The following is a 27,315-nucleotide window of genomic DNA, read 5'->3' as shown; positions in this document are numbered from 1 at the left end:
TGTGTGGTGGAAGATTATTTGGACTCCAATGTTATCCTTATTTGTTCACGAGATCAGAGGCCTATACAAGAGCAGGGTAGGCTTATTGCAACCCAAATATATCCCCACTCGTGTTTTATGTCAGCTTGGATCACACTCTTCACATTGAGACTGTGCTTATTCATCCCTTCCTTGCCATCATTTGAAGGATAGAAAGCAGAGTAGCCAACATCTCTTTTTGCCATCAAATGCTTTTGTAGATGTTTGTAGATGAGAAGCCATGTACCTTAGTAGGGGTCCACCTTTCACTAGACCCCAGAGCAGCTGCCTATATAAATCTCTCCAAAAGAGCACCCCTTTATATACCCCATATTTCCTGTGATAGATTATTAGTCCACTATATATTATGCCTACTGGCCAGTTTCTTCTCATCCCCAAAGAAGACCGCTTTTCAATGTCATTTGGATGGTCGTCTCAAACAGGTTTTACTGTATGTAGCATACAGTACTTGCCAACTTGTAACCAGAGTTGTTCACAACAGGACCCTTTTCTTGGACCATGCCCCTTTTTTACAAGTCATGCTCCTTTTTGTGATGCACCCCCCCAGCCCTCATTGCCCATTGGGGGGTGGCATTGCACCTAATGATGCAGCAACCCGGAGTGCATACTAGTAAAGTGCATGGAAGGCTGCTCCGTGTGGCGATGAGAGCCTCCTGGACATTCCAGGAGAGTTAGCAAGTATGTTACATAGGATCCACATTTGTAGATGAAATAAAACATTTAAGTGCACCGGTTTCTTACAAACAACACAGAACACAAAAAGAGGAGGAGGTAAAGCAATCAAAGTGCAGATTGAAGCATGCAAGGATTGATTTTCCATACCGATCCCATGTATCTTTCCCAGTTTTACAAATTAACGCCACCTGATCATTTTGGAACCTAAATATTGAGGGACAGAGACAGAGCTTACACCCATAGACTGCAGAACGATGGATCAAATTACGACTAAGAAAAGATAGTAAACAATAAGGAGCAGCGTTGTCAACCTTCTTAATTTTTTTTTTTACTAAATATCATTGACACCCAACAATTTTTTTTTACCAACAAATGGGGAAAAAAAAAATTGACAAGTATAAGCAATATGCATTTATAGCTCAGAATACTAGAAATAACTGTCAACTGCATAATAATAATAATAATAAAAAACTCTTAATAATCTACAGACAGTCTTCCATAAATCTAGAGGCAATAATTTTTATGGCCAATCCTTGAATTCATGGTCTGCTGACAATCCTATTAACTTGATGCTGAGTAAATCAGTGGCTGTTCAAGAATACATTTCTCTGTGAACACTATTTTAGAACTGCCATAAAGAGAAGATTTACATAAAAATTATCTATAACTGGTTCTAAGTTCCACCATACCCTTTGTTAGCTACTGAGTTCCGATGGCAAGGATCTCCTGCTTGTTCAGTGACTCAAAAGAGCTTGGTCTGCTGATTTGCTTTTTGGGAAGTTAAAGGGGTATTCCGGCTACATTAACATCCCCTATCCACAGGATAGGGGATAACTATTAGATTAGTATTGGTTTAAGATTAGGATTAACTATTAGGATTGGTGGGGGGTCCCAGCGGTAGAACCCTCACCGATCTAATAGTCATCCCCTAACCATGTCCCCCATTTACTATAGTATTAACATTTTATAAACAGGATCAGTACCAGTTTAAGAGCTTGAAGTATAGAAAATCCTTTCAGAAATATATTAAAGGGGTGCACTGGGTTTTTTACTAAATTCAAACTTTCAGAAAAGCTGTGAAAGGAGGATCATTTCACTACTACTTATCATTCCTTTGCACTGCCGATTCTGCAATCTGCCCTGGGCTCACATGACTGCCTGACCGGCTGCAGGTTTTCCCGCTGATATCTTGAATTAATCTGTTCCTGTGTTTTCCTGTACAGTTGCATAATGGGCATGCAGCAGGAGCACATCCGGTTGAGACATCAGTGGGGGGCCTGCAGCCAGTCTGATTGGTGGGGTCTGACTCAGTATCTCCGCCTATCGGTTCTTGAAAGAGGCTGCTGCATTTGGACGCGGCAGCATCATCCTTGACCTGTGATATCATGTTCAGTGGTCGCATGGCATTTGTGCATCTCCGTCCTATTCAAGTCAATGGGATTGAGCTCCAGTACCAAGCACAGCCGCTATACAATGTACAGGGCTGTGCATGGTATACTATGAAGTAGCCTCAGCGCTTATTTGAGCACTATAGCCCCTTCAAACAGCTGATCAACCCGGATGCCAAGATTCATACCCCCAGATCAGATATTGATGACCTATCCTGACTAAAGGACATCAATATTTAAATTAAATCAATATACGTAAATAATCACTTTCACTGTGAGTGCAAAGCACAGTTTGTTCTATTTTGGTTCTATCAGAACAACACTGATTATTCGATATTTTTGGGATTTAATGTAAAAAATGCTACATGGAGATTAAAAAGTGCTGATTGTGAAATTACATAATCCTAAAAAACAGCACTAAGAAAAGAAAATGAAAAGTGATACATACATGAAATAATGTTGTACAGGCAGAATCAGAACAGAACTAATATTTACATCTTATAGATGGAATTTTGGTATTTTCACCAACATGATGCGTTTCCAACATTTTGGATTTCAGGAGAATATATATTTTAATCTATTATCTCATATCTATTTAACGTCATATCTAGCTCATTATCTCACTCTCGCTACAAAAAGATAATAATCTTCAGCACTCCCAAAAAGGAATTTTGTGGTTATGCTTTTGGAGCACACTACCTATAATTGTTGGCCAAGTACATATAAACCAATGCCGATTTGTGTGGTACTCTATAAATCAATTCCAAACAAAAGAAAAAATGGCACCACACATTTATTTTTTACAAAATATAAAAACATCTTTATTAGTCTATTTAAATATCATAAATTGTTTAAAAGCATACCCACAGCCTGGGACATAAACGACATGTCATATACTGATACTGCTTCCCTTCTAAGATCCCTTCTAATACAAAAATAAATAAATAACTATCCGCAGTGGAAAAACCCATCCGTCTAAGGAAATTGCAAGGCTATGAGGGCTTTGCATAAATAAATCTGAAAAAAAAAATTTAATTGACAACCTCTTAAATACTGTTGCATCAGATCCACAGACACCCGACCTCTACCCTAAGTACATGCATAAAATAGCAGCTACTAAATAAGTAATTAGCAAAAGATGCCTAGAAAGGATAATACACACCAGGGTGCTGGGAGCAGTAGTACCCCGCAGGGTGCTATTATATGCACGTACTTAGGGTCATGGTTGCCAACCAAAATATTTCTTCTTTCTGGACAACTTATCCAAAAATCACAAATAACCGAAAAAAAATTACGAGCAAAATGGAAAGCCATATTAAATGATAAAGATAAGTAATACATGTCTATAGCATATAGTGATAACACCTCATTACCAGTATTTACTGTGAACTGTAAAATGATGATAATTACCACCAAAATAATCTAGTGAAGTACCAGCAGCCTTAAAAAAAATTAAATCACAGAAACCTGTATTTTTTTCTCATGGACACAGCAAAAAAGTCGCCTATTTTTGTGGACTGTCCAGAAATTTCTGGACAGTTGGGAACCCTGCTTAGGGCTGAGGTCGGGTGCCTGTAGTTCTGACGCAATGGTATTTGAGAGGTTGCCAATACTTTTGGATTCAATTAATGGTGCCCCAAAAATGTAATTTGCATAAAAAGAAAAAGAAGCATTTCTCAAAATAAGAAGACTGGATTTTTACAAGAAAGATTATGGTTACGTTTCAGGGCACCTGCCCTACATGGGGAATGCTTACTTTGAATCTGATTTTGGAGATGACAGACTCCCTCCTGGGATTTCCTGGGCTACAGATACTGACGACCTACCCTCGCGACTCCCGGCATCCCCACCAATCAGCTGTTTTGGGCAGACGCAGTTTTGGAAACGATAGAGTGAAAGCAGAAGGTTCCGTACATTGTGTATTTCCCGGCATCTGTGTGCGCACTAATCAGCAGTACAATGGCATGGCCATCACAACAGGTATGAAGCTGTGCTCAGTAGACTATATCGTTCTCGGCATTGCGATTGCCTGAAACAACCGATAGGTGGGCATGCTGGGTGTTGGACACCCACTAATACAACCCCTTGAATAACAGTTTTTATACTACTGGTTGTATTAATGTAATTCATACTATGGCCAGTATATAATGGGGGGGGGGGGGGTGCTTGCCTGCTGTGGGGCTATAGGAATTCTAGCTACGGATCCGGCTAATACTTGAAACAATTCCATAGAGAGGATTATGAAGATTGTTTATTACTTTGATATTGATCCCATTCCTTTGTACCGTTTGATTGATCCCTAAAGAGTAGGACACAATCAAAGGTTTTACGGTAAAATGAATTCTGTATGTGTATTTTCAGTGTATTTTAGTTGTGATACTTCTGCTTCAAAAGTTGCAACATAAATCTGTTTCGCACGAAGACCCAGCAAGATAAGACAGGAAATGTGGTCAGGGCGATGGCGCTCCATTCATATTACTCACTGCCTGACATAATTTTGCAGCCTTAAAAACATGGACTCATTATCAGGCGGATATATAGAAAGGAATCCGCCCTGCAATGTACTGCCTGCATTTGTTTTTTCAAAAGCCACATTCAAATAGACTATCAATAAAAGAGGATCGCCCTGTAACCTAAATGTATTCTTAAAACGAGAAGTGTTTAGCTAATTAGCATAACTCACGTCCATTTGCCCTACAGGAGCATATGGACATCATGGTTTGGGTTCCTAGTTTCAGGATATATGAGAGACAAATGCTAAAATGAGTTGACATCTTGTAATACCACATTTATCCTGTAGAGGCCACTGCAGGAGAAATGTGCAGCTGCTGACTGGTCACCAGTGAGTCCTCATTTAGAAGCAAGGTTATCTAGAACTGATCCTGTTTGGTGACCCTATAGTAATATAATAACGAAGATCCCATGTTGAATGAAAAGTAAAAGAAAAAATATTTCTTCATTCGGACATTATTTGATAAAATGACTTACTTCTTGATTTTTTTAAATAGCCCGGATTCATTTTTCTTTATGTCACTGACAATTCTCTGGAGCTGCCTGCAAGGAGAAGAAAAGAAAGATCTGATCAGTTGCTGTTCTCATTAGGTTATGGGTTTATCACCTGCGGACAAACGGAGTTGCTGCAGATATGTGAAGAGGTTTACTTTAAGCCACTTTTAGTTTGCACTAAATTTATGATTTGTTAAATGTGTCTAAGGCCTCTTGCACACGACCGTGTGCCACCAGTGGCCGTATTGTGGCCCACATATGGCGTGTCCGCAATACACGGGGCACCGGCCGTATGTATTCCGCATCATGGATGCGGACCCATTCACTTGAATGGGTCTGCAAATCCGGAGATGAGGAACGGAAGCACGGAACCGAACCCTACGGAAGCACTACGGGGTGCTTCCATGGGGTTCCGTTCCGTGCTTCCGCTGCGCAAAAGGATAGAACCTGTCCTATCTTTTTGCAAAACGGACGGATCGCAGACCCCATTCAAGTGAATGGGGTTGCTATCCACATGCGGTTGGCCCGCGGTCGGTGCCAGTGCATTGCGGACGTTCGTGTGCAAGAGACCTTAATCTGTGATGTTCAGAGATTAGCAAATTGACTTAGCGAATTTCCAAAAATTTGGGTCGAAACTGAATCCAAAATGGGTGAATTTCTCAAAATGGTGTCAGCCATTTTTCAGATCAGAAGACAGGAAGCAGGGAGATCACATGAACCCATAGGGTTCAAAAATAGGAGACAATGCTGTGCGTTATTAAATAATAATAATAATAGTAATAGTAATGTTTATTTATATAGCACCAACATATTGCGCAGCGCTTTACAGTTCAGGGGTTCATGTACAAACAGTCATAAACAACACAGCAACAGACAAATCAATAATTGCAACAAGAGGAATGAGGACCCTGCTCACAAGAGCTTACAATCTAATAAAATTGTCTGTTACAATTTTATCACTTTGACATTACTTTGCATTAAAGAGCTTAGAGGGGATTTGGATACAATCTTAGGCTATGTTTTTTATTGCGGATCCGCAATTTGCGGACCGCAAAACACATACGGTCATGTGCATGTAGCCTTAGGAGAAGCCTGGTAGAGTCCTGGGAGTCAAAAAATTAGGAGTTGGACAGCGCACCTAATAAGGAGATGGTGGATTCACACCTCCTAGTAAAGTGGTAAGCTTTCCTTTAATGTCAAAACCAGAACAGGACTGAAAAAAAAAGTGAAAAGTAAACTCTCTCCTAGATGCTTCACTCCATTTACAATCCAATCCAGACAATGGCTCCAAAAACTGCATCGAAATGGCACATGAGAAAGTACCCAAATAACATGAAAGATTGGTGGAGAGCATGCCTAATGGACATAAAGCGTGTATGCACACTGTGCTTATTAAGAGTGGAATTTCGCGTTATACGGTAACAGGTAGGTAGACAAGATTTTCTAAATCTCATGAACACTATCCAGAAATTGACTTGCGGAGCAGATTTTGAACTTTACAGCATGTAGATCTCACGCTTTGCAATGCCTCAAAATCAGCAAGTAACGTTTAGTGCGGAAATGCAGTAAAAACCGCAAGAAAATCCACTCGCAAAATCTGCATAAAACTATGTGCATACACCTAAAACCTAGGTTTACAAGTTCAGATTTTTTTTTATAAACTGTAGTTTTTGGTATTTCTCTTTTCTGGCTTTGGCTTTAAAAACTGCACTCAAAAAACCCGAATGTGGAAACACAGCCTGAGAAGAAAGCTGCCTTCATGACAAACATCTGGCAGCGTGCAGGAAATATATTTGAGGAAATGAAAGAAAACCATTCAGTTATAGTTGATGGTCAGAAGCAGACTGTTCTAAGGCTTCCTTCACACATGATTTTTTTTTTATCACTTAAAAAGGCCATAAGAACTTGCTCTTCTCTTCCATGTGTGAAAACACTGCATTTTCACAAAGCCGCCACTGGGGAGCTCAATACAAAGAGATTATTATAGCTCCTATGGTAGATGTATAAATTCCTAGTCACTGAGCTCCCCCTAGTGGTGGCTGCAGGCAGCCAGCTAGCTTTGTAATGGAAGAGAAGGAGATTTATCAAGGTATTTTTGACAGTTTTCTGGTGTAAAGACATGGTGGTCAGAATGAGTGCCATATATTTGAAGCGTCTGTTCCACTTTTTCTGACATAAAAGTTAGATAAAGTGGTTAAAGGCCAAAGGCAACTTTTTTTTTTTTATTACAGTTTGCATTTAATTAAAATTTCTTCCACTTGATTTAAAACAAAACAAAACAAAACACCCCACAAATTCATCAGAAATCTGGGATGTTGCTCATGTGTACTCCCTGGGGGTGATTGACACACATACACTGGGAAACAAGGTGCAGGGGGCCCATGCTAAGTTTTGCTGTACCCTAAAGGATGTGCCATTATTAATATTGGTATAGAGTCAGCCAGCCAGGAGGTGGTGTAAGGGATAGAACGGAGTCTAATAAAATGTCTCTTCTAGGTTTATGATGGCTAAACTGTACCTGTCACCATGAAAATTCTAAGTATTCTACAGGTAGCTTGTTGCAGAGCAGGAGGAGCTCATTCTAGGCTTTTAGGTCAAGGAGAAAAAAAATAATAATAATTGGCAAATAAGGGAAACAAAGGAGTGAAGGACGAATATATTGTGGTAGGGAAATTTTGGAAAGAAAGGAGGGAGGGAAAGGAGATTAGAAGGCGCCAGGGGATGCACAGGATGGTGATAGTTGGTGATGGAAGTAATAAAAGAGGTAGATACAAAACCAAGCAAACAAAACAAACACTGATGTTGGTGGTGCTAAAAAAAAAAAAAAAAAAAGAAGAGAAACAGTACACAATTGTGGACTGTTAGGTAAGTAGGAGTAAGAGAATGGTCTGTGGTGCTCTTTCAGGGGGATTCTGAGAGTACCGAGGGGGCGCCACAAGGACAATTTAGGATGGAGACTAGAAAATTATAGTTGTCAATGATTATTGACAATGGAAGGTAAGGTGAGAATCTATAAACCAATCAGGATATTTGGGTATGAATAAAAGGAGGTATATATATACATGCACGTATTTCCTTCCGTATACAACCACTATAAAGCGATCGATGATCGTTGGTGTGTGGAAGGATTTTCATAAAATGGTAAAAGACTTACTTTACTGGGGAGGGAGGTATAGGATAAACTCAAGACACCTATACCTCAGCCTCCCCCTCCGAGGTCGCTTGTAGATGGTAAGTCAGGCTTCTTGGTTCCCAAAAGGATGGTACTGAGGCTTCCCAGGTAAATTAGAAGTCTTTTTTAATGACAAATAAAAGCTCAATGTGTTTCAGGGTGAAATCCCCTTGTGTCACTTTGCTCTTGAAAAAGGGATTTTACCCCAAAACGTGTCGAGCTTTTATTTGTCATTAAAAATACTTCAATTTACCTTAACTGTCCTTGTGGCGCCCCCTCAGTACTCTCAGGATCCCCTTGAAAGAGCACCGCAGACCATTCTGTCACTCATTCAGGTCAAGGAGGCGGTCCTATCAGTGATTGACAGCTCTCTCTGTATACACAGTCATAGAGAAGAGGGTGTCAATCACTGATAGGACCGCCTCTTGGACTGCAACGCCCAGAATGAGCAGGAATTTTAATGAATAAGTTTTAATGAATCTTTTCCCATAAAACTCCATATCCATCTGCTCAGGTCCTCCTGCTCTATAACCTGCTGCCTACAGCTCAGACACCATGTTCAATGTGATAGGTTCCCTTCAAACTGTTAAATATCGTCCAGCATTTCTTAATTTTATAAGAGATGCTTCAGAAGGAGCCAACAAAATATGGAGAGTTCTTGATGAAAGATAAAAGTTAAAAGGGTTTAATTCGCATAAAAAGAAACAGTTACAAAGTTTAGGAAGAGAAAAATATTAAATACAGCAGAAGAATCTCAAAAGATAACAAGCATGTAATAAACCAATTTAGAATGAGTGAAGAAAAAGTGATTCCCTTAAAGTAACGTGTATGTGTGTATGTGTGAATGTGTGTGCAGAGAGCAACAGGTGTCTTGTCAAAGAATGCTCTGCCAACGTCATGAGACAAAGCCTTTTTATAGGTTGACTCTCCATAGAGTTACATTGTATCCTAAATTTACCATTATAACAGACATATATGGTTAACTAGTAAAACCCCTTACATCATGGTTTTCTAAGTTTCCTTATTTGTAAAGCTAATAATAATATGCTGAGTTAGGAGGATTCCTAACCTTTCCAAATACTATTGTCGTCTCAAGAACTGTCACAATTGACACGTCACACAAGTGCTGACCTTTCATGGTCCTTAAAATACCCTATCCTACTAAAAAGTGTTAATATGTTATTTTACACAAACAGTATTAGAAAAATCTGCTCCCATATATTTGGCTAAGAAAAAGTTTTGCCCAATGTAGGCTTGGCCATTGTAAAGGCTTAGTCATCAACGTGTATGGTCACAGGGTCAGGTTTCCCGATGCAGTTTTGGAAGCCAAAATCAGGAATGGATCATAAAAGGAGAGACAGTGTAAAGGACAAATACAACCTTTCCTCTTTTTGATTACAGTCCTGGATTAGGTTTCCAAAACTGCATCACAAATCTTGACTGGTGGCCGTGCCACCCTTAGGTCCCTTTCACACGGGCGAGTATTCCGCGCGGGTGCAATGCGTGAGGTGAACAATGTGCACCCGCACTGAATCCGGACCCATTCATTTCTATGGGGCTGTGCACATGAGCGGTGATTTTCACGCATCACTTGTGTGTTGCGTGAAAATCGCAGCATGCTCCTCTTTGTGCGTTTCCCACGCAACGCAGGCCCCATAGAAATAAATGGGGCTGCGTAAAAAAAAAAAGAATCGCAAGCAAGTACGGATGCGGTGCGATTTTCACGCATGGTTGCTAAGATGACAGTCTATTCACTGTGTTATTTTCGCTTATAACATGGAAAAACTGAAAGAAAACACAACGGAAACAAAAAATGGAACAACGGATCCGTAAAAAACGGACAGCAAAACACTGAAAAAGCCATACTGTCGTGTGCATGAGCCCTAAGGGTAAGCAGGTCGTACATGAGACACAGAGCGGCACATTGCAGCCGATCAGTCATTAGTCAGAATAAAAAAAAATAAAAAAATGCCTTGTCCAAGTTATATTTATTGATGACCTATCCTCAGGATAGGTCATCAATATCAGATCGGCCAGGGGTCCGACACCCAGCACCACCACCGATCAGCTGTTTTTAGAGAAGGCGTGCGTGGTGTCAGCGCTGCCTCCTCTTCACTGTTTACCTTCTAGCCGTTGCATCTGCAGTGGTGAGCAGGTGTAATTACACCCAAGCCTTCCTATTGAAATGAATGGGACGGCTTGGGTGTAATTACACCTGCTCACCACTGCAGATGCAACAGCTAGAAGGTAAACAGTGAAGAGGAGGCAGCGCTGACACCGCGCACGCCTTCTCTAAAAACAGCTGATCGGAGGGGGTGCCGGGTGTCGGACCCCCGCCGATCTGATATTGATGACCTATCCTGAGGATAGGTCATCAATAAATATAACTTGGACAACCCCTTTAAGTAAAATGGCCAGTGACCAGCCAATTGTGACATAAACATCTCATTTTGGTCTTCAACTTACAAAATTTTCTGACTAGTAATCAGATTTTCGATAGGCAGAAGTTTCCTGTTTGCTCTAGTTTTTCAAACAATAGTGGGCCTAAATCGTCCTCTGTGACAGGGTTTCTTCTTATGGTGGACCCCGCATTGATGCTAAAGGGGTTGTCTGTTTTCAGAAGGAAGGACCAGACAACATTTGGGAAGTGCCTGCAATAAGGAGCGGTGATTGGCTGTTGCTAACATGACTTTGCTGCAGTCAGGTAAACAGAGCCCAGATGAGAGAACCAGAACCACTGTGAAGGGTCAGCTAGATAAGCCAAGCATGCTCAACCTGCGGCCCTCTAGCTGATGTAAAACAACAACTCCCACAATGCCCTGCTGTAGGCTGTTTGGGCATGCTGGGAGTTGTAGTTTTGCAACAGCTGGAGGGCTGCAGGTTGAGCATTCCTGAGATAAGCGATGATCTATATTCTTTATTGCAGGCACATCCCAAGTGTGGTCTGGTTTCCTCCTGAAACCAGACTTCCCCTTTAATGCTGTCTGAACAGAGTTCCATTTTTTTTTCTGCCGTCTAAGCTATTCTTGCTTTTAAAATTAGCTTGACAGAAACTCAAAATGGTGAAGAGAACTGATACTAATACGCTTATGGGGGAGGGGGGGGGGGGGGTTTGCCTTAGGGGGATTTTTAAAGTCCGCCTTGTTTGAGCACGCCTTGCCATAATTTACGCCAAGCTTATCAAACAATTACACACTGATAAATTTGGTACATCTAGCACTTTTTCTAGGGGTGTCACTGTAGTTTTTTCACCACCCCCCCATACTGAAATCAGATAACAATTACACCATTTTTATGTGGCTTTTCAAAAAGTTACATTTCGCAAGTCTGGTGAACACCTACCTGTCTAGCAAACTACGCCCGCTGTCCTACCTACTTATTAAAAGCCGGGAGAACATTGTAAAATTACACAACGTCACATTTTCTTGCAAAAATGATATATGGTAAAAAATACTATGTTCTTACGGCAGAAAACCAGTGTGCAAGCATCGATAAATTCTTTACAGAAGCAAATATAAATATTTAAAAAATGATGCCAAGTTTCTTATTTATATATTTGCATCTCTCAGAGATTTCATAAAAAGTTCCAGTGAGTGATAAGAGATTATTAGAATTAATATCTGCCGATGGTTACACTACAAACATGAGGATACAATAGAGATATTCTGCAGACTGTTGCCACTACATACAGACCCAATGAACCATGCTCTAAAGTCCCCATCTGCGGGCCGTTTACGTACAGCGCTCACTGTGGTCCGCTAATACAACTGATGGCAGCATTTTTGTTTGAAAACACTGGTATATTTTCAGAAGACACAACAGCTGTCATCAACCTAAAATGCTATTATCACTGTGCAAGGAGTCGGGTTTCATCTGTTGTTTGTTTTATATTCCATTAGCAAATAGACAAGTTCATGAGAAGGTTGTAGAAAGGACATACACCATACATACAGTCGGTGTTGGACTGGGGTGCCTAGGGCCTACCAGTAACATTTATTTTAGGGGCCCACCGTACGGATACATTTAAATATTACCTGCTCACACAGCAGCAAGATGCTACCAGATAATTGAATGTGGGGGTCCCTGCAGCAACTTTGAGAAGGTAGGTCCTGGGGAGAAGAGGATACTGGCAGCTTTCCTCTATACCAGGGGTCAGCAACCTTCGGCACTCTAGCTGTTGTGAAACGACAGCTCCCAGCATCCTCCATTCACTTCTATGGGAGTTCTAAAAACAGCCAAGCCAGTGTGCATGCTGGGAGCTGTAGTTTCACTACATCTGGAGTAGCGGGTTGAGGTGCTGTACATTGAATATATGTATGTAGTGCAGTAAGTCTAATCGGTTATGTGACACTTGTGCAGGGGATGGGAGACTAGGTGCCAACGTTGCTCAGGGGCCTACCGGGGGATTCACCTGTACCCCTGTGGGCCAGTCCGAGCCTGCATACAGTGCAGAACGGTGTATTCAAAAGGAGATAACATTCACATCTATTTTACCAAACTGAAAACACTTATACTTAAAAGGGGTTGTCCAGGTTCAGAGCTGAACCCAGACATAGCCTTATTTTCACCCAGGCAGCCCCCCTGAGGCTAGCATCAGAGCATCTCATGCTCCGATGAGCCCTTGCCCTGCGCGATCTAGCCCGGCAGTTTGTTTGGCGACGTCACCGGCTCTGATGGGCGGACTTTAGCGCTGCCCTAGCCTGTTTACTGGCTAGGGCAGCGCTAAATCCCACCTATCAGTGCCGGTGACGTCACCGGGCTTCCTGGCAGCCCCATGGAGAGCCTGGTTCGTCACGAAACTCCAGAAAATGCCTTTACCGTGCGCAATTTAGGGCAGGGCAAAGGAGAGCATCGGAGCATGAACTGCTCCGATGCTCAAGTCAGGGGGGCTGCCGGGGTGAAAATGGACCCGGACAACCCCTTTAAGGCTGTATTACACTGGCCGATATTTCAGCGTCCAGTACTATTTGTTCTTTTACTAAAAGATCTGTTGTTAAAAAAGATTGAACAACCTTCTGTAACGCGTAAAGGGAATCTGTCACCCAAATTTTGGACTATTATCTACGATCATATATGCATAGTACTACATATAAGAGTCCAGATCACAACATTTTTATTTTATTTCCCTACTGCCCCCAGTTTGCCTGCTGTCATGACCAAAGCTGCACTACAATACAAAGTCTGCTGTGCCGTTCTAACATAATGGAGAGGACTCCTGTGAGTCCTGACAACAGGGGGGGAGTTTGAGGAAACTAAAAAATAGTCACTCCATATCTGCAGTACTACTCATGTATTACTGTAGATAATGGTCCAGATTCCCTTTAAGGCCGCATTCACATATACGTTGATTTTCACGGACCACAGTCCGTGAAAATCAGTCCTGCCGAGTGTAGGAGCGCACGGCGTCATTGGTTGCTATGACGCCATGCGCTTTTTGCAGCCGCTGTACAGTAACACTCATCTGATCTATATGAGTGTATTACTGTACAGTGGCGGCGGCATGAAGCGCACGGCGTCATAGCAACCGATGGCGCCGTGCGCTCCTGCACTCGGCAGGACGAGTTTTCACGAACCGCGGTGTGGCCTAAGACAGAAAGATGTGCACAGGACGTACAGATTTCACCTTTATGTATGGCCAACTAGGGAACTGATCCCACTGCTAGGGTTCTGAGCTATGTACCTATATAGCTTCTGGTGTGATTCTGGAATGTATCGCCTATATATTTTTATTTTAGGATTGTAGATTTTTTTATTCCATTTTCTTCTGTTCATTATTTTTTTGCTCTGCTTTTTTTTTATTCTGTTCTTGCATGGCGTTTTTTTCTACCAATATATTTCCCCCATACTGATCTATAGAAGAACTGATGTTAAATACTTTCTTAAAAAAACAAAAAAACTAAAAAAAAACTAAAACAAAAAAAAAAGGCACCTGAGGGGTTAATTGTGCTGATCACAGCCCCCTGTAAGAGATTGGGTGCTGCCAGGCAGCAGGGGGCAGTCATGTACACAGTTCGTAGTATATTCTAACTAGAAGCGTCCCCATCACTATGGGAACGCCTCTGTGTTAGTGAAAACTCAGATCCGACAGTATATTCTAAGTAAAAACTCAGCTCTGAAAAAGCTTTTATGCAGACGGATCTTCGGATCCGTCTGTATGAAAGTCACCTACGGCCACGGATCACGAATGCCAATCTTGTGTGCATCTGTGTTTTTTCACGGACCCATTGACTTGAATGGGTCCGTGAACCGTTGTCCGTCAAAAAAATAGGACAGGTCATATTTTTTTGACGGACAGGAAACACGGATCACGGATGCGGCTGCAAAACGGTGCATTTTCCGATTTTTTCACGGACCCATTGAAAGTCAATGGTTCCGCAAAAAAAAATACGGAAAACGGCACAACGGCCACGGATGCACACAACGGTCGTCTGCATGAGGCCTTACACGGTGACCTCTCAAATCAATGGCATGTTTGTGCAATTCTACAGTGGGATGCGAAGGTTTGGGCAACCTTGTTAATCGTCATGATTTTCCTGTATAAATCATTGGTTGTTACGATAAAAAATGTCAGTTAAATATATCATATAGGAGACACACACAGTGATATTTGAGAAGTGAAATGAAGTTTATTGGATTTACAGAAAGTGTGCTATAATTGTTTAAAGGGAGTCTGTCACCACAATTTGCCCTTATAGACCACTTACATAGCACTGTAGCATAACTATAGATCAGTCAAATGGTACCCTTGTCTTTTTGTTTGGATGTTCACCAGGGGCAAAAACTGAGTTTTATTCATATGTAAATAAGGGCTCGCAAGTGCCCAGGGGCGGCGTTCGGGCTGTAAGTGCCCAAGCCGCTCTGCCTTCTTCTCACATAACCCCTCCCCAGCCTGTTGCTTGGCCCTCCCTGTAAGCCTCTTACGTCATCCAGTGTACTGGCCGATATCCTGCCAGTGCATGCGCAGTGCATGGAATGATGCTGCTGTCCACAATGGTCATCACAGTGCGCATGCGCCGGCGAGATATCAGCCAGTACACTGGATGACGCGGGAGGCTTACAGGGCGGGCCAAGCAACAGTCTGGGGAGGGGTTATGTGAGAAGAAGGCAGAGCGGCTTGGGCACTTACAGCCCGAACTCCGCCCCTGGGCACTTGCGAGCCCTCATTTACATATGAATAAAACTCAATTTTTGCCCCTGGTGAACATCCAAACAAAAAGACAAAAAGGTACTATTTGACTGATCTATAGTTATGCTACAGTGCTAAGGGCAAATTGTGGTGACAGACTCCCTTTAAACAAAATTAGGCAGGTGCATACAATTGGGCACCACAAAAAATAAATGAAATCAATATTTAGTAGATCCTCGTTTTGCAGAAATTACAGCCTCTAAACGCTTCTTGTAGGTTCCAATGAGAGTCTGGATTCTGGTTGAAGGTATTTTGGACCATTCCTCTTTACAAAACATCTTTAGTTCATTCAGGTTTGATGGCTTCCGAGCATGGACAGCTCTCTTCAAGTCACACCACAGATTTTCAATTATATTCAGGTCTGGGGACTGAGATGGCCATTACAGAACGTTGTACTTGTTCCTCTGCAAAAATGCCTTAGTGGATTTTGAGCAGTGTTTAGGACCATTGTATGCATGGTCACATGCTGGAGGTAACTGGGAGATTGCTTTGAGTCGGACCTTGCGCACCTGTAATTCGCCCACTGGCTCCTGGTATTGCCCATACGGCCCAGGTAGGTTTAGCGTTAGGTTCCCGAGCTACTTGAGAAACCTTGGCGTGGTGCTCGGGCTCAGACATGTCCTCCAAGCAGGATATGTTGGCTAATTCTCAATTTTACATCAGTATGAGGGTTAGTAAGACCGCATAGTGCACCTGTCTCTGTTTTTGTTATGTTATTTTGACTGTTTATCACATCCACACAATTGCTATCCTGTGTAGGATGTCCATTGTGGTACTTGTGGTCCGCTGCAGGCATCCTCCATTGTATGCATTTTTGCTGGGGATTGCCATTAGCAACGGGCCACAAGTGCAGGATCTGCCCCCCCAGTATAGATGCACCACTGCATATGGGGTTGAGCACTTCCTGCTTTTTAATACCACACCAATTTGCAGTGTTTAGGGTCGTTGTCTTGTTGAAAGATCCAGCCCCGGCGCAGCTTCAGCTTTGTCACTGATTCCTGGACATTGGTCTCCAGAATCTGCTGATACTGAGTGGAATCCATGCGTCCCTCAACTTTGACAAGATTCCCAGTCTCTGCCCTGGCCACACAGCCCCACAGCATGATGGAACCACCACCATATTTTACTGTAGGTAGCAGGTGTTTTTCTTGGAATGCTGTGTTCTTTTTCCTCCATGCATAACGCCCCTTGTTATGGCCAAATAACTCAATTTTAGTTTCATCAGTCCACAGCACCTTATTCCAAAATAATGCTGGCTTGTCCAAATGTTCTTTAGCTCACCTCAAGCGGCACTGTTTGTGCTGTGGGTGGAGAAAAGGCTTCCTCTGCATCACTCTCGCTTACAGCATCTCCTTGTGTGAAGTGCGCCGAATGGTTGAACGATGCACAGTGACTCCATCTGCAGCAAGATGATGTTGTAGGTCTTTGGTGCTGGTCTGTGGGTTGACTCTGACTGTTCTCACCATTCGTCGCTTCTGTCTATCCGAGATTTTTCTTGGTCTGCCACTTCGAGCCTTAACTTGAACTGAGCCTGTGGTCTTCCATTTCCTCAATATGTTCCTAACTGTGGAAACAGACGGCTGAAATCTCTGAGACAGCTTTCTGTATCCTTCCCCTAAACCATGATGGTGAACAATCTTTGTCTTCAGGTTATTTGAGAGTTGTTTTGAGACCCCCATGTTGCTACTCTTCAGAGAAAATTAAAAAAAGGAGGGAAACTTACAATTGACCCCCTTAAAAACTCTCTCATAATTGGATTCACCTGTGTATGTAGGTCAGGGGTCACGGAGCTTACCAAGCCAATTTGAGTTCTAATAATTTGTTCTAAAGGTTTTAGAATCAATAAAATGACAACAGTGCCCAAATTTATTCACCTGCCTAATTTTGTTTAAACAATTATAGCACACTTTCTGTAAATCCAATATCACTGTGTGTGTCTCTTATATGATATATTTAACTGACATTTTTTATCGTAACAACCAACGATTTATACAGGAAAATCATGACGATTAACAAGGTTGCCCAAACTTTCACATCCCACTGTACATGGTTTAATTAGAGACTCCTTGTGCCCCCATCTTTTGGCTCAGAATTTTCAGAATTGTGTAAACTAGACAAAAGCAGCAGAAGTAAAGCAAAATATACTTTTGACACAGTAACATGTATTATATAAATCCTTGGCCAAACCTGTTATGTCTACGTCACTGCATGAAATACCATGACTATACTTCCTTCTAACATTTCAGACTACGTTCCACTCAAAAGGTCATTAAAAATACAGTATGACTAAAGGCCCCTTTACATTGCTTAATTGAGCCGATGATTGTCTGGAAGGAAGCATTCCTTCTGGGTTTTTGCACTCCTAGAGGTCAGGATCACGTTTGACTATGACATCTGAGGAGTTAAGGTTATGTGATCAAGGTTATCGTCGATCGCATACCTTAACCCCAGTGTCTGCTATTTAAAACAGCAGGCACCCGGTGGCTAGGGCACCAGCAAGTGGGAGCCATCTTTAAAGACCTGGCCTGCGCCGTACATGTACAACAATGAACGGTAAGGGGTTAACTGATCGGGCAGGCTGTAACAGCATGCCAGAGTTTACCAGATGGCACAACAGGACACTGTCATGCACCGTCAGAGCCCATTGACTATAATGATATGAATGAGTCATCCGTTCACTTTTCGGCATAAGTCCCAGCTTCGGCTGGACAAAAAGTCCTGCATAAAGGACTTTTTGTCCAGCTATGCCAGATCTGGTGATCAGGTAGAAAACCAGCCTGCCAGATCAGTTAAACGCCAGATCAGTAAATCATAACTTAACCTCAGTGTCTGCGGGTCGGCGGTAATCGCAGCACTCGGACCCCACCCATTGAAACAGTTTATTTGTCACTATAACTTTTGATATGTCACATATGAAATATTTTTTTGAATTTACACTTTAAATTAAAGACGCACGCCCACGTTTTTTTTTTTTCTTTCATTTTCTGGCTCGTTAGAAAGGTACATGATGTAAATTGTAGTGGAGCTAAAATTCTTACGGGTGACTATTTGTGAGTTATCCACTTCCTTCTGGTCCTCAGCTGTCCCCTGTGACTCACACTGACATGGTATCTTCTGTGTGGACAGGAAGTCAATAACTTTATTAGTTCCTATGAGACTATCATAGTAATGAATAGGGTATATGAGTGTTGGTCACATCACACAGTTGAGGGCCAGAAAGGAGTGGACAACTCAGCCGGAGCAGAAAAATTTATATGGGAGTGCAATTTTTTAGTTTTTACACTAAGATCTTATTGCCCTGTGTCACAAAGCTATGCAATGATAAGACTGTTGTACATGGGAGATGTCACATAGAGTAAAGACAGTCTGCCTTAGCCCATCTCTATACTGACAAGAAGAAAGCATTGGTTTATCACAGGGAGATTCTACAATGTGTTGGATAATCTTATTGTGCAGTAATTAGGGTTTCAGACTGAAGTACTTGTTATTTCACTATAGATGGTATAATTCTGGATCAGATCATTACATTGGGCAGGGATATTTGGCAAATGCATGAATAGCAATAAAGTGTATTACAATCCAATTTGGGTGTCAAGTCGTGCATTTTCAGGCTAGATGCACTGGTTACTGGGATGGGATACAGAATTTGGGAAGCTTCCTGAAGATGCTTCCTTGGGCATCATCACCCTTAGTCCTTGAAGTTCAGCATGAAAGCTATCAAATTGACGATCATTAATTCATTTGTCGCCTGACCCCTCTTCCTCACTTATTATAAATGTTGTCATTTATAATAAATTCTGTCCATTACCTTCAGCCTCCTTCCTGAAACACATGTGCAATGCTCAATGAAGGGCCATCTAATCATTCTACCCCATATGTGAAGTAGAGTCCACCAGATCCAAATCATCAGGTAGCATAGATAGGGCACCAATTGATTGGATGCACAAGGTGGCCACCTACTCCCATGTCCCAACCATGGGGGTAGTTCCAATACTTTAATATGTCCTAGTTAATTATCCAGATCTAAACGCTGAAATATCCTAGGTGGCCACCTGCTCTGACTATCCCTTGTCCAAACCTTGGGGGTAGTTCCAGTGCTTCAATATGTCCTGGTAATCTAACCAGATCTAAACGCTGAAATAACTTAGGTGACCACCTGTTCTTACTATCCCTTGTCCATGGTAGTTCCAATACTTTGGGTGGCCACCTACTCCTATGTCCGAACTATGGGGGTAGTTTCAGTGCTTCAATATGTCCTAGTCATTTATCCAGATCTAAACGCTGAAATACCCTAGGTGGCCACCTGCTCTTAATACCCCTTGTCCCAACCATGGGGGTAGTTCCAATGCTTCAATATGTCCTGGTCATCTAATTAGACCTAAATGCTGAAATACAAATAATCAAGAACATAGAACTAATAGGGAGGACTTACAATGAATTAACACTTAAAGGGGTTGTCTGGGTTCAGAACTGAACCAGGACATATCCCTATTTTCACCCAGGCAGGCCCTCTGTTATGAGCATGCTCCGATGCTTTCCCTTGCCCTGCGCTGTATCGCGCAGGGCTAGGGCTGTTTGTTTTATACTTTTACACTGCTAGGCGGAGGCTTCCTCCTAGCAGTGTTTCCGCCGGTGATGTCACCAGCACTGGTGGGTGGGCTTTAGCACTGCCCTAGCCATTTTACAGGCTAGGGCAGCACTAAATCCCGCCCATTAGTGTCTGGCATTAGTGTCCGTGACGTCACCGGGTTCACTGCTAGGTGGAAGCCTCCACCTGTGGAGAGCCTTTGTAAATGCAGCAGTCTCCTCCACTGACTGTTGGTTAAATACACCTTAAAGAGGACCTTTCATCTGGCAAAAAAAATGTGAACTAAGTATCATGATATATACAGCGGCGCCCAGGGATCTCACTGCACTTACTATTATCCCTGGGCGCCGCTCCGTTCTCCTGCTATGCCCTGCGGTATGTTTGGTCACTTGGTTATAGTAGGAGGAGACTGCCCTTGTTCTACTGGGCGTCTCCTCCTCCTAGGCTGTAGCGCTGGCCAATCGCAGCGCAGAGCTCACAGCCTGGGAGAAAAAAAAACTCCCAGACTGTGAGCTCTGCGCTGCGATTGGCCAGCGCTACAGCCTGGGAGAAGAAGGCGCCCAGGAGAACAAGGGCAGACTCCGCCTACTATAACCAAGTGACCGAACATACCGGAGGGCATAGCAGAAGACCCGAGCGGCTGTACAGATCATGACACTTAGTTCACATGTTTTTGCCAGATGAAAGGTCCTCTTTAAGGCTGCTTCCACACAGTCAGTGTTTGATCAGTGACTTCCATCAGTGATTGTGAGCCAAAACCAGGTACGGTCGAGAAAACAGAACAGATGCAGATCTTTCCCTTATACCTTATCTCTGTGTAGCCTCCACTCCTGGTTTTTCACAATCACTGATGGAAATCACTGATCAAACACTTACTGTGAAAGCAGCCTAAGGCCTCGTTCACATTTCTGTGTCCATTAGATGTCCTTGGAAAATCCGTCCATGTTTCATGAAGATGTCCGTGTTTGGTCCGTGTGTCCTGCCTATTCCACTGACACTTTCTAGGCCGAATATTGAATTCCAGAGCATCTCCTATCACTGTTCAGTGAAAAACGGACCAAAGACAGATTCCAGTGATTTTTCACAGAGCCATAGACTTCCGTGGGCATGTTTGGTCTGCATCATGGACCAAAGTAGTACATGTCTCCATGATTTTTTCTGGTCAGTAAAAACTACTTACTGTATATGTGATACTATCAAAAAACAAGAGTAGACTACGTTCCTTTTAATAATGCATTGTTTTATTAAACTTTATTAAAATACATAATAAATACTGCTAATAGGGAATCAAAACGCCAAATCACATATCAATACCTAGTAATGAAAAGTCCCTAATACATGATTAATGCCAAAATTGGAAACTGACTGTCCTACTTAAGATAACACGCCTCCTGATGAAGCGAAAACCGCGAAACGCGCATTGAGGAAGTTCGCCACACGCACAATAGCACTTTGGTATGTAACCCAAATGAATAATCTGATTGCCATTCATCTAAATAGCTCCTTTTGATAAATATGTTCTTACACTTTATGGAGTGTCCTAACACTCCATAGAATATTATAGACGCACTATGCACTTTAATATGGGATGTAGATAAACACTTTATTTGTGATCATCCCATTGTGCCCTCGCCCTTTTATTGTTATTTAGGCCTCTTTCACACGGGCGTATGCGCCCCGCAAATGCGGGCTGTAATGCACGAGCACAGTCCTTGGGGCAGCCACAGCGGATGGCGGACCCATTCACTTGAATAAGTCCGCGATCCAGACATTCCGCAAAAAGATAGGACATTTTTGTGGAACGGAAGTACGGGACGAAACCCTTACGGAAGCACTTGCGTTCCGCATCTCCGGATTTGCGGACCCATTTAAGTGAATGGGTCCGCATCCGTGATGCGGAATGCCCATGGAACGGCACCCGTGTATTGCGGATCCGCAAATGCGGTCCGCAATACGGCAACTGGGCGCACACACCCGTGTGAAAGAGGCCTTAGTGTTTGGGCTCATGTTTATATTGCAGCAGCACAATACAGGGATTGTCCACATAGGACTTCATTCTAGGTGATTATATGCATGCAGTATTTATTTTATGGTGTTCTCTTACGTGGGACAGTCAGTTTCCAATTTTGGCATTAATCATGTATTAGGGACTTTTCATTACTAGGTATTGATATGTGATGTGGCTTTTTGATTCCCTATTAGCAGTATATTATTTATTATGTATTTTAATCAAGTTTAATAAAATTGGATGTATTATTAAAGGAACTTAGTCTACTCTTGTTTTTTGATAGTATCATTGAGATATAGAGTGTTTCAGTTAGCTGTATTAAATTTATATTTGGATTGATTTTGGTGATAATTACTGTATATGTGAACAGAATATTAAAATCAATGGGTACGTGTCATGACCTATCGCAGACCCTGTGGTGCCCGAGACCATAAGTTCGCAGTGGGTGGCTACTCACCCAATTTCAAGGGATCACTACCTGACCTAGTTGTGGGAACAGGTTTTCCTGTTTTGGTTTACTATCCTTTTTGTTCTTTCTAGGTTTCGGTAGTTTTTCCTTTCAGCTGTTCTTGGTCTGCCACTATTTAGTCTCTTTTCCTACTTCCCTTGTTGCCAGATATAGACCTTCCTTTCTGGGTATCTATTCTGACCTCAGGTGGCGTTGCTGGCGAGCTTGCTGGAGCTGTTGGAACAAGTGCGGTTGGATCTCCTGTTCTCTCCAGTTTCTGTCCTACTGTCTGCTGTCTCCCTTCAGCGATTATATGTGGTGTTTGTATTGTTTGTCCTTTGCCAGTTGTTACCCTAGGTGTCAGTGGTGAGGACTAGTGCTCCCACCGCCCTACTCACTACCTAGGGCTTATTTCAGGGTAAGCCAGGGACGAGGCACATGATTGGCATACGGGTGAGCAACCCATCTAGGGATGTCAGGGTAGCCAGGTGCCAGTGTTAGGGCACCCGGTCTCTGTTCCCTCTGCGCCGCACGTCTGGTACCTGCCAGTACGTGTACTGTCTGCAAAAAATGTAAACAAGGCCTTAGATTAAATACTGCATGCCTGCAAGAACTGGATTCTATATATGGGAGTCTACACAACCAAACACCAGACAAATCCAACCAGTTTTGCTGACCTTTCCTGAATTTGCAGAAGCTCATAAAGAAAAAACACACTTGTCACTGTAATTTTTCTCAGTTCATATAGTTTTAAATCAACTTAAGTGTTGCTAGATAACTGTGCGGTCCCCGGACTATGCAGAGATTGCAGCTTTGTAATCTTTCTGATTTTCGCTCTCAGTGCCAGCAGATTTGTAATTATATATAGTCTGGCACCGAAAAAATGTGTGGCCTCAGTTAGTATAGAATTCCCCCGCCTCTCTTTCTGTTGAGAATCACAGCTGCAAAATTCTTACAGTTATTACCAGTATCACCAAACCCACGTCATGAAGCCGGTTTAGGTTCATAAATGAGAATATTGGAAAGTTAATTTATTTTTTTGCTACTGAGAAAAAATAAATAAAAGACAATTTATAAGATTAAAAAAATAATAATAATTTCCCCTTCTTCCCCAAAACACCACCATAAGCTGATTCTGTATAAGGGATTATCCAGTGATAGATAATGATGACCTATTCCAGTGATGGCTAACCTCCGGCACTCCAGCTGTGGGGAAACTATGACTCCCAGCATGCTCCACTCATTTCTTTGGAGTTCTGAGAACAGCCAAGCAAGTGTACATCTTGTGTATACATCACATTGGCAGGAGTCAGAGTTGGAATGTGACCAGGGGCGGATTATCCATAGACCTTACAGGGAAATTTCCCGGTGGGCCAATGACCACGGGGCCGTCTGGGTCCTTCTCACGGCCGGACAGTGGAAGTTTTTGGGGATTTTGTTTTGTTGTGCTGCTGCGGCAGTATTTTGTGATATTTGGCTCTGTTGGGGTGGTATAATGTGCCACAATGTGGTATTGCTTGCCCTGCCTTTAATCAATTTGGACCCAACTACAAAGCGGGGCCACTTTAAGTTCCCAGTCCGTCCCTGAGGGTGACATCCCCTTTATTTTCTTCTGACCATGGGCCAGTGGAAAAAGAATGGAGACATTTCCTACTTCATTCATTTTACGTGCTTATATAGCACTGACATATTCCACGGCACTTTACAGACATTATCGTCACTTGCTGGGGGCTCACAATCTAAGTTTCTATCAATATGTCTTTGGAGTGTGGGAGGAAACCGGAGAAAACCCACACAACACGGGGAGAACATACAAACTCCATGCAGATGTTGTCCATGGTCAGATTTGAACCTAGTACCCCAGTGCTGCAAGACACCAGTGCTAACCACTGAGCCACCCTGCTGCCCTACTTTGGTCCATATTGCAGACCAAACACGCCCAATGAAGTCCACGGGTCAGTGAAAACCACTGACAGAACATGGCCGGCATCACTGACCATTGGTAGGAGATGCTCAGATGAAACACTGACCATCTTGTCACAGACATGATCATTGACAGGCCTTGAGCTGCTGCCATGCTATACTGTACTTTTTGTCATATTCGACTTGTAAAAAAAAAAGCCCATGAAATTCTGTTGGGTTTTCAAGTATTTTTAAAGTTGTATTTTTTGTCGCATGACATTTTACTTGCATTTTTTTTTTAACATTTCCTATACATTTTCCTATAGAGAAGTCTATTTCAAGACATCTGCAAAAACATCACACCCAGAGCATGCATATTTATAGGGCATTTTAAAATTTCCTATTGGCCAATACATAACATACAAAAGTGATGTTTTTGCAAAAAAGATGTAGCGCATGGAACCACCCTCAGACCCTGGGTTCACACCTGAGCGTTTCTCAAACGCGCGTTTTACGCGCGTTTTTGTCGCGCGTTCTTATGCGCGTTTTTTGTAATAGTAAACGCGCGTTTGACGCGCGTTTGTGTCATTGACTGCAGTGTCCTATGGCCACAAACGCGCGTCAAAACGCCCCAAAGAAGCTCAAGTACTTGTTTGAGCGTCGGGCGTTTTACAGCGCGTTCGTACGCGCTGTAAAACGCCCAGGTGTGAACCATTCCCATAGGGAAGCATTGGATTTCATGTCTTGAGCGTTTTACAGCGCGTTTGAACGCGCTGTAAAACGCTCAGGTGTGAACCCAGGGAGAGGGTTTTCTAGGAATTAAATATTGAATGTGCCCTAAGGCTAGGTCATCCATATCAGTGGTGGTCTAACTCCTGGCATCCCTCTGCCAATCAGCTGTTTGAAGGGACAGCAGTGTTCGGACAGTATATCAAGCACAGTGCCGCACATTGTATAGTGGCTGTGCTTGGTATTGCAGCCTAGTCCCATTCACTTGAATTAGACAGCGCTGCACAAAGGCCATGTTAAGAATAGATGCGACATCGCATGTCGAGTAAGAGGCCGCGGCACTCACCCAAGTGCTGTGATATCTTCAAACAGCTAATAGGAATCGCACCCCGACGATCACACATGGATGACCTATCCTGAAGATAATCAGTAAGGCCTCATGCACACGACTGTATGTATTTTGCAGCCCGCAAAAAACGGATCTGCAAAAAATACGGATGACATCCGTGTGCATTCCGTATTTTGTGGAACGGAACAGCTGGCCCCTAATAGAACAGTCCTATCCTTGTCCGTAACGCGTATTTTTTTTGCGGAACGGAAATACAGAAACGGAATGCACATGGAGTACCTTCCATTTTTATGGAATGAATGGTTCTGTATACAGTCCGCAAAAGAAACAGAATGGACACGGAATGAAAATACGTTCATGTGCATGAGGCCTAAGGGTGCCTTCACATGTGGAAAATTCTGATAGAAAATCAGCAGGATTGTTCCAGATCTTTTGGTGTGAAGTACGATGCAGATTTTGTTGCAGATTTCCTTTGTTGCTGTTACACCTAAAGGCTCTAATCTCTCTGCATCTGCTGCACCCTCTGCACTTTGACAGGGGTCCGCGATCTTCATCCGACGGTCCGCACATCCAAAAAGTACTGCATGCAAAGAAACAGGTCCGCATCCATGATGCGGTGCACAAACGGTCGGGGCCCATATATTGCGGATCTGCTGTTTGTGGGCTGCAATATGGGCACAGCATGACGACGGTCGTGCGCATCTACGGTAGTCCGTACGCCTGGAGTGAAACTCGTAGTGGAGTAGATTTTCTGCATTTTTTATGCCTAAGGGCTCATGCACACGAACGTATTTTCTTTCTGTGTCCATTCCGTTTTTATTTGCGGACCGTATGTGGAACCATTCACTTCGATGGGTCTGCAAAAACAACGGAAATTACTCTGTTTGCATTCCATTTCCGTAATGTCCTCTTGGCAGGTCCGCAAAAAAGTAGTGCATGTCCTATTATTGTCCGCAAATCATGGTCCGTGGCTCCATTCAAGTAAATGGGTCCGGACAAAATACGAAATGCATACAGAACACATCCGTATGTCATCTGTATTTTGCGGATCCATGCCTACTTTGCCCATGTGTTTACTGTTTGCAAACATTACTGTACATTACAGTAATGATAACAAAGTTCCTGTTTCCGTTTGCGATCCGCAAAAAAAAAAACGGATCGCATAATGAAACCATACGGATATGTTTTGTGGCATAACTGAAAGGATGCGGCCACAAGACAGAAAGAAAAACCCCTCAGATACTGAACAACGGATCCGTTAAAAATGGTCCACAAAACTACAACGGTCGTGTGCATGAGCCCTAAGGGCGAGTTCACACTTCATTTATTTGATCAGTTATTTCCATCAGTTATTGTGAGACAAAATCCGTTTTGAAGCCTCCTCAGAGATAAAGTATAGCGGAACGATCTGCACCTGTTCTGCGTTTTTGACCCGCACCTGATTTTGGCTCACAATAACTGACCAAATAACTGAAGTGTGAACTCAAACTAGTAAATGTAAGTGAATATGGCAGGGCTGATGAATGATATTGAAATTCAGTGTTCAACAATATTTTTGCACAGGTGTTTAAAATTTTTTTAAAAAAACAAACACAGTCTTGTGACTTTTTATGCCAGTTTTGCATTCGTAAATGACCCCATTTTCAATTATTTCAATGGGGAATGTAATTTGCACAGAAATCCACAACAAAATCAGCGCCTGTGTATTTTCTGTCGGATTTTTCCACCATGTGTGAAGGCACCCTTTGGGTCCATTCACACGTCCGTTTTGGTGTTCCGCATCCGTTCCGATTAAAAATGGAACGTTATGCGGATCCATTCATTT

At 42.6% G+C, this 27,315-nt stretch overlaps 1 protein-coding gene across 7 annotated transcripts in view; it reads right to left on the bottom strand.

Moving 5' to 3' along the window:
• The window catches only part of BLNK (B cell linker), a 265,244-nt gene that overhangs the window by 65,666 nt on the left and 172,263 nt on the right, over window positions 1–27,315 (bottom strand). For 4 of the 7 annotated variants that reach the window (XM_044296228.1, XM_044296230.1, XM_044296233.1 and 1 more), the window contains 2 exons: window positions 5,091–5,156; window positions 862–918 (listed from right to left, as the gene is read on the bottom strand). In XM_044296228.1, the coding sequence (XP_044152163.1) occupies window positions 862–918; window positions 5,091–5,156 (123 nt within the window). The remainder of the gene's footprint in view (window positions 1–861; window positions 919–5,090; window positions 5,157–27,315) is intronic. The other 3 variants (XM_044296231.1, XM_044296235.1, XM_044296234.1) reach the window with 1 other exon arrangement.

Source organism: Bufo gargarizans, chromosome 6, assembly GCF_014858855.1.
Source record: "Bufo gargarizans isolate SCDJY-AF-19 chromosome 6, ASM1485885v1, whole genome shotgun sequence".
In the NCBI taxonomy this organism is placed as follows: Eukaryota; Metazoa; Chordata; class Amphibia; order Anura; family Bufonidae; genus Bufo; species Bufo gargarizans.
The sequence above is the reverse complement of the archived record's forward strand: the minus strand, read 5'-3'. Positions and strand labels throughout refer to the sequence as shown.